The sequence below is a fragment of the Meleagris gallopavo genome, chromosome 9 (assembly GCF_000146605.3).
Source record: "Meleagris gallopavo isolate NT-WF06-2002-E0010 breed Aviagen turkey brand Nicholas breeding stock chromosome 9, Turkey_5.1, whole genome shotgun sequence".
NCBI classification, from domain to species: Eukaryota; Metazoa; Chordata; class Aves; order Galliformes; family Phasianidae; genus Meleagris; species Meleagris gallopavo.
The window spans coordinates 5,825,216-5,834,182 of NC_015019.2; the positions used below are offsets into that span (position 1 = coordinate 5,825,216).

Consider the following 8,967-nt stretch of genomic DNA (forward strand, 5'->3'; position numbering starts at 1 on the left):
GACTCTTTCAAGATCCATCACAAAGTAGATAAGCTATACAAAACACTGACTGTTGATCTATTTTAAGTACTACTCAAAATTCACTGTCGTTCAAACTATTTGTTCACAGTTCCATCCCTACTTTCTGCCTTTCTAATCTCAGTTCTCTTCATGTCAGTGAATTCAGGCAAAGAAAAAATAATGTATTTTTGTTAGGCTGGCGCAAAAGGCAACATCCCTCACCTGTCAGAAAGGCTCCTTACGTCGGGTACATCATTACATTAACACAACAGCTTTCCATACCCTGTGAATTTAAGCGGACAGAATCCTCTATGGGATTTTTTTTTTTTTTGTCTTAATCTCAGTTTTGCATTTATACAAAAGGATTAATTATAGCGATGAAGTACTTACAAAGTACTTCAGAGCAAATCTTTTTTGTAATAATGTTATAATGCCCCAAGAATACATTCTTTAAAAATAAATAACTAAATAAACCCAGACAGGCTAATTTAGAGACTGTGACTAAAGGAAATAAAGAAGGGAAGAATAAAGCTCAAAGTTACAAAAGTATCCAGACGTAAGAAAGCAGTCATTCTGTCTAAACGGCAGAGCACCAGAACTTGCAGTCCACATGTGAGCAAGCAACAGGCATATTTACTACTGAGAAAGGTATTCTGGTGCTAGCTAGTTATTTCAGGGCAAATTCTGCCTGATAACCTCCCAGTACGAAAACAAGAGGACAAAAGCAATTCCAGACTCTCATGGAAGTCAAAAGCATTAACCTAAATAGGAGCAGGAATACTGTGTGTACATAACACATCATTACTACGTCTGCTTAATCACGACAATTACAGCATTTCCATTCATAGCCAGGACCTAGAAGTTTTTATTTTACTTCATTTTATTCCCGTAACAAAAGAAATATATTTATAAAATTCTAACTCCAGTTCATTAAAATAAAACCGTGCCTTCAGCCAACCCCTCACTGCATCTTCTCCATGTATAAAAAGATACCGGAGAAGTGTTACATCAGCTTGGCTGATAGCAGAATTTCATTCACTTTGAATATTAAGTTTTTTATTTCAGAAACCCAAGATGCTCTGTCCACACTTCTGCACAGTTCAAATCATTACAGTGACATTAATAAGAAAAAGGTGCAACAGTTAGTTTTTAAAGTCAGCCAAGTTTTCTGTTAAGATCATTTTTATAACCAAGCTAAGAAAATAATTTGGAAAACAACCATTGCCGTCCAGCTGTGTTCTCTGTTTTACTGGAATATAGTCACTTAAAATAAATATGGACCCATGTTAATTTCTTTATTGACTCCCTTTTATTGTTACTTTTGTAGAAATAACCTGGTATTACCATGATTTGGTCCTGAAATTGTACATAGGTTATTGGTTATTTTGCTGGAAAAGCTTTTCCTTCATTAAAAAGGCACCTTTCCTCCTCAATTCAAGTCAAATACACTTGACACCTTCGAGAAGAAATCCAGATTTCCAAGTGCCCTAGAGAGCTAAAACCTGCCAGGGAGCAATTTCAGCATGACAGTTCTACACAGCAAAAACACATTCTGAGGTGATGGTTACTCAATAGATAATAGTTATTATGAACAAGTAAAACATTGCACCTAGCAAAATCATGTACATAATCTTTATTACAGTTTTCAGAATACATGGATAAACAATGGCCAGGCTGTAATGTCATCAAATTCCTATTTAAAACATTACATACAAACACAGCGCTGATTAAAAAATAGAAATGCATGAGTTTTGTCACTTTCATTTTTTTTTTTTTGGCATCAAGGAGTCGTATGACTTCTAAAAGGGAAACCAAATGGCGCATGATACTGACTAAACCGTAATCAATTATTGTTCACATTCTGTGGCATATGTATCACCTCAAATAGCACTAAAAGAAGCACTACAAGAACAAATCTTTCTCCTTTAACATTTTTCTTAGGAAATCAGTGGGTGCCTAGTGACAGCTTGCAGAATACACAGGCTTACACGTCTCTTTCTTGCACACAAAAGCAGTATGTGATCTGAAAAAGCTGAGGGATTTGGCTTTAACTGCTTTGATTTTATTTTTATTATTTACATTCTGTGAGACGTGAAGGTTTTGAACAATATTCATATCAAAATGGGTAACATTATGGCACATAAGAGATGAGCTACCTTTACACTGCTTTCTCTCTTAGCATTTTTTATGGTGACCTCTCACCAGTTTGAAGGCAAACATTGAAGTATAATTCAGCCAAGCCTTTGTTTAAAGGATAAGAAGCAATCTATGTAAGTTTGCTTCCACGCAACTATTACCAGCTTTAAATATTTCCTATATTCTCAATATAGGATGTACTAAATTCACCCATCAGAGCATGATTTGCCTGAGGAATGCGAAAGCAAAACACTGCAAAGTTTTCTTAATAAAAGCTATAGGAAGATTTCCAGAGCCAAACCAAAAATGCAGCCAGATTCTCAGCTTAGCAAACCATTTGTACATTGTGGAGTAAATTTGAATTAGGTCATGGATGAACTGTGGTTTGGATAGAAATCATCAAAATATGTTGGTTTGTTTATTTTTTTTTACAGCATTTCTCTGAGGTAGTACATATACCACACATACAAATGCAAAAATATACATATATTCGTAACTGTCTGCATAATATCGAAGGGAACTACGAGAATATTTGCAATTGTCTCCACATTTTCAGAAGAGAATCACTAATTCCAGATAACATTCTCCATATTGATCATGGTTGTTTAAAATCAGAACAAGTTACATAACAGTATTTCTAGGAATGCTTCCTGAAGATGTTTGTCAATGCCCTCTGAGGCACTAAATTTGTTTTGGCTTTAACATCAGTTCAGAATATGGTTAACACAAAACTAACATCACTTATGTGCTGGGAAAAGACATTTGCTCAATCACAAACATACATGACAAATCGTCTTGCACTTTTTCTCAGCAAACTCATCAAACTTGAGCAAAAATGTCTTGTGTCTTTGTGTCTTTACATTTCTGATCAGTACAGCCAGTAGTTTTAAGCAACAGAGATGCATATTCGTATATGATTTAAACCATTCATTCCCATGTCAATTGCAAATTTAGTTTAATTCATAACAAAGGTAAGATTATTTTCCTCTTAAATAAACTAAGAAATGTAAACAGTGTAACATCATAAAAAAAATATCTTCATTATTTCTAACTGGTAAAATGTGAATGCAAACAGATGTGATAGGATACTGTTAACTTAATGTCTCAGAGGACATTTAGTGAAAAATAATTAGCGAGAAATTTATGTATGAAGCCTCCAGCAATTTTCTTTCTGGGATTATTCTGAATACAAATATAGTTTAACTGATATATTTTGTTTTTTTTTAAATTAGAAAATAAGGCAAGTGCATTTCTGAAAAAGGTGCTACTACTCTACACTTCTAGAGAAACACGTGACAACTCTGAAAATCAGATCAATAATAAAAACATTAAAAATAGCTGCAATTTAATATAGACTGAAAAAACTATCAAAAGACAAAGTGACCAGCATCAATTTCAGAAAATATTTTAGACTTCATAAATACGAGCACCCTATATTTACATAAATTATCCTCTAAACTAGTTTTCCTTTGAAAGACACTTTTGTTCTAACAGATATGTCCATTAAATTATATAAATGTTTCAAATACGAAAAAAATAGTAGTAAAATAGAAGTATTACATGATGATGTTATTTTGGATTTGTTTTTTGCTAAGATTTGGTTCTTGAGAATCTGCAGTCAGCTTTTACAGACCTTTTAAAAAATACAACCATGGAAATGAAAAACTTGTGCACTAATAATTACTGCTACAGTATAAAGATTCTGCTTTGAGCTGTTGAGTTTTCACATATAAAGATATCAATACCTCTAAATCCCAAAATGCTCATTTTAAAATTTGAATTTTAATACACTATTGATTGTAGTACAAATTTATATTGACATTATGCACCTAATCCTTTTAAACTGGCTATGCACATTAAGCACATTTTTATAACTGCAAAATTAATATGGTTGAGTACAAGGTTGATGTTGACCTTACACAAAAACAGAATATAATTCTTTGTATCTCTTATTGAAAGAACTGAGAGACAGAACAGAATCCTGTTGCATGCATATTTTTTTTTCTGAAGTACCATACAAGACTTTACTTAATTACTAAAAACACAAAAAGCCCCAGTTTAGGTAGAGTATTAGTTGACAGCACACATTTCACTAGGCTTCATTTGCATTCTTGTGTTTAGTGGTGCAGCAATGGGCAAAAACCATATTCTTTGAAGACCATTAAAAAAAAAAGAAAAATCAATACTTGGACAGATAAGGAGCTGTATCTTTTATCTTTTCTTACAGTAACTGTGTATTTATGAACATAGCTTGAAATTGTAAGCATTTATCCCTACATAGCTGGATAGTCTTTAAAGTATATTACCAGATAAGCAAAAAGTATCTACTGTACAAAGACGCTTGGCTCAAGCAGTAGTGCAAAATTACACCGCCCCAGTATCAAACGCTCCTCTAGAGCTAGCAGTTTGTGCACAGAAAACAATGTGACCTCCAAATATTCTATAACATTAAAAAAAGAAGTTTCCCATAACCCCAGGCAATACAAGTATTCATACTAATTCATCAATCAGTAATAACTTGAGAATAAGTGCCATCTACTACACTGTATCCTGTTTTTAAAAATACCATACGAGTAGTTCTACTGGAACTCCCACTTAAAATCCTCCATCTCATCCAAATAAGCATCAAGTCTTCAGTACAAATGATGGTGAAGACTGACCTGAACACCAAAACACACTGTACATTCAACTAGAGTCCGGGGAGAAAAGAGAACTGTTAAGTTTCCCCTTGAGTGGCAGAACATAGACAGTGTCAGCTACCGAGCTGACTGCTCACCTGAGGTACTGCAGTGCAGGGGCTGTATACAAAGTAGAATGGGAGAAGTTTCCTAAAAAAATCAGATTGCTGCAATCATTGTTCTCTGCTATATAGTGCTCCAGGTAGAGAACTTATTCTTAGCTGCTAAACCCTCGGAACTAAAATCCACCACAGAGATCCCGCTACATGTTTTACCTGAGAAACAGAGGAAAAACTCAGAGGCAGCTCTGAATAGCTTCATAATGTAGTCCGTATCTAAAAACCTACACAAAGGTATTTTCAGTATAATTAAAATAGGACAATCATTTTCCCCAAATATCTGTATAAAGAATATATAAGTTCATAATTAGAAAATTTCTCTGTATATTCAGTTAAAAACATATTCTGCCCATAGTATCATTTAATTTTGGTGAAATCCTATGCTCTGTTTGATTTATTTTTTTTTTTTTACTTTTTATTTTTAGCAGTGATAATTTTATAAGATTATACATCATTAAAGTCACCAAAAGTGGAGATATGTGCTATATCCTACATGGAGCCAAACTTGCTGAATCCACCAGGCTTTACATAGAGATACAGATTTCCAGCAACCTCACTGGGGCTATGCATTGCGTTTTTATGGTTACAAAAATGATTCTGTACATCAGTTCACCTCTGAATTTTTTAACATACAATTTTATTACTTTTTTTCTTTCAGGTCCAAACGAGAATTGCAAATGGAATCCACATCTGTATTCTTTCAACAAAGGTCTATTTTCTTAGCCATGTAAAGCACTTTCTAGGAACCCCCAACTCCTTTCATTCAAATTACCAGCTTTAAAAAAAGGAAAGGAAAAAAAGTAAAGAAAAAAGTAAAAGGAAAAAGGAAAAAAAAAAAGAACAAAAAAAATAAGACCTTGCTGTTAAACACTGTTTACAGATCTTTGTAGTTGGGGTAATAAGATACAGTATGTGGATTATTTAACAAAAATTACTTAAACATCTTTTGCATTTTGTCAATACCAGTATTCTTTTGTGATCGTTGCCAATTTGGATGATAAACTCTTAAAAATATATCAATGTTATTGTAAATAAAACAATTCACTAAATTCTTTGGCATCAGAAGAATCATAGAGCTGCTCTTGTTCCACTGTGACGAGTACGAGAGTCTTCCAAACCTACTTGTCTGTTATCTGTAATAGAAAGACAGAAAAAACAAATCACTATAGGATTTGAAACACGGATAGTGCAACATCAAGAGGTTTTCCAAACACCTCTGAAAAACATTTCAAATGATATGTAAATAAGTAACCAAAAGATTGGATCAGAAAAGTTTCACACTATAGCTGCCAGACGGAGTTCAAGAGTTCTGCAATCAGCAATAAATTACTTTCTTGATTAGAGAAATCAGGTGATAAAAGCATTAAGAGAATCTTGAAACACTGTCCCCTTGGAAACAGCACACAATTAACAAAATTCTGGGTTAATGCCTCATATTATAAACAATCTATGTGCAGAAATCTCTGGAAAAATACATACCAAGGCCCCAAGACTCTACTGACCAACATGGTAGTGGAAAGCCTATTATAAGATGCTGCAAGTACCAAAGTGCTAGACTATTTGCTATGATTTAGTACTGAGTAAAAAATAGAACAGTCAAATCAGCCATTTCCTAAGCATTTCCTGATTGTACAATGTGAACTTTTAGTATGAAATATTACACAATAATTACTGCAATGAATAATAAATGTCTTTCACAGGAAAAGATGACAATCATAAACTACCAACCACAACTAAGTGCCCCTGCTTAACTTTCTGGAGGTCTCGATCTTTTTCAAATGAGGTCTTGCTGCATAATTTTATTTTTTGGTCACTGTTTATTTTTGTTATAGCCTCTTCTATTCTCTTGTTTTACATCCATATTACTGTTCTTTGTTTGCACCAGTACCAGACCATCATTGCTACAGCATCAGGGCATCCCAGTACATGTCCTGTCTAATGGGTAAAATATATTCTTTGAAAAAGATTTGCTACGTTATAACCTAACCAAGTCAGAAACAGCCTAAGAAAATTAAATGAAGTTCTGGGGTAGTCAGGGATCAGTGAACTATTTCTGGACCACAACAGAGGATACTTGTGAAGACTGCAAGTGCTCTGCAAAATCAGCCTTCCTTTTCCCTATTCAATAGAAGTGTCTCCAATGCTATAGGGAAAATAAGGCTCCTTTAGCAAGATATTTTGTTCTTTTTATAGTTCTGCCTTGCCTCCTTTTCCTAATGAATTTATCCATGCATAAAGTATTCAAATTACCCTAAGTCAATCTGTTTTGCATGGGAATAAATCTCTACTGGTTGCAGTCACTAGGCACTGGAAATTACGAGCACAGAAATGCTGTCTAAAACCCAAGAAGGAGAGTTACCAATTCACATGTGCTGCTGCTCATCTTTAACAGCAAAGAGTAAAGAGTCCGGTCATAACTGCCCTCAATGGCTGATTTAACTGTTCTGGGAATAAATAATATCTACAACGTACAAAATATTTGAAAAGGTGCTTGAGCATCACTGAACCTATAATATGAATCTAGTAATATAAGGTAACAAGACCATAATAAGCTTAGTGTATAAATATCTGCCATGCAATAAAAAATACAAATTTTTAGGCAGTGTATTTCAACTTGATGTCATTCAGTGACTTCAACCTTCAGATCTTCTCATTTACACTCTGTATGTGTAACACACTACTATTAAAATCAATTAGTAACACATTTGTTAGCAAGAGGAAAATGTTTTTGCAAAAAAAAATTTGCTCAACAAATATGTTTTCCTTAATGCTTTTGCATTAGTTTTGTTATTAAAAGAGGAGTCTCAATAGCTGCAACATATTTATTAACTCAGTGGCTTTTTATTGTAATAATGTAACTCCATTACATTAGCAGAAAAATAAATGAGATTTTGCAGAAGTGCAATATTAAGATTAAGTGATTTTTCCATTGTGCTTTCTACTTACTTATTTTGCCAGGTAGCACGTTCGTGCTCTACTAATTATAAACCTAACTTTTTATGAGCAATCAATGCCAGTAATAATATAGACAGTGTACGATCGAACTGCCCAGTCATAAGACTGAGATATCTGATAATAGAGAAAGGCATATTATACAAAACTATAAAGATATTCAATTAGAATTTGTATTAATAGGTGACAACCACAAAAAGTGCTCTTTACATGCCTTCTATTAAAATTAGGGTACTATAGTAAATATAATAAATAAGTGTACTGTAAACTGCTGTAACTTGAGCTTGGAACATCATTTGTTTAGTTCATTAGGATTTATTTTTTTTCCTTTCAGTCAAAGTATTAAAACTGTTTTATTAAAAGCTACCAACTCAAACACTTGATTGCATTCAAAATGCTATTTTTCTGGAGACCTTCTGATAATGCTTATCAGAATAGTATTCAAGTTACTACCATATGTAACTTAGATGGTCACCCTGAGATTAGCAATAAAAACAAAACAATGCCAACAATCAAACATGACTGGTACTGTTTATTTATTTTGAAAAAACATTTTGAACATTTAGCTGAATGGAAAAGGTGAAGTACCTAAAACTTGTAGGGAAACTGGCTAAAAATAAATAAATAAATAAAAAAATACTAGGGTTTTGAGAAAAGAGTACTACCAAAACTATTTTGCCTTCTTCAAATGCAATGCTCAAAGGACCCTCAAATCTGAACAACACATAAAAAATGTCTTAGTTAATCATATTAATAAATCCCACAGTAGTGGTAAAACGGTGAATTCGAAAGAGGGGTAGCATAGGTCTTTGGGTGCTCAGCTAGCAATTTGTTGGAGGGTACGAGCCTCAGTAAGGAAAATTCTGAAATGTTAACTTATTCAAAAGTCCACTCTACCAATTTGCACGCTCACAGTTGCTACTTTTTTTTTTATAAATACCTATCACAAGGTGAAAAAATCATCATATTTGATGATAAAAAATGTTTAATGTTAAAAAGGGTACCTACTCATGTTGACTTCAGAAAGATCATACAAGGAAGGAACCCAACAATGATTAAAATACTTCAAATTTCTTTTTTTT

The 8,967-nt window shown here is 33.4% G+C and overlaps 1 protein-coding gene across 3 annotated transcripts in view; it reads right to left on the reverse strand.

Moving 5' to 3' along the window:
• Positions 1 to 1,763: 1,763 nt before the first annotated feature.
• DIAPH2 (diaphanous related formin 2) overlaps positions 1,764 to 8,967 on the reverse strand; it is a 153,720-nt gene continuing 146,516 nt past the window's right edge. For all 3 annotated transcript variants that reach the window (XM_019618162.2, XM_010715233.3, XM_019618161.2), the window contains one exon: positions 1,764 to 6,066. In XM_019618162.2, coding sequence (XP_019473707.1) covers positions 6,002 to 6,066 — 65 coding nt within the window. In that variant the 3' untranslated portion in view covers positions 1,764 to 6,001. The remainder of the gene's footprint in view (positions 6,067 to 8,967) is intronic.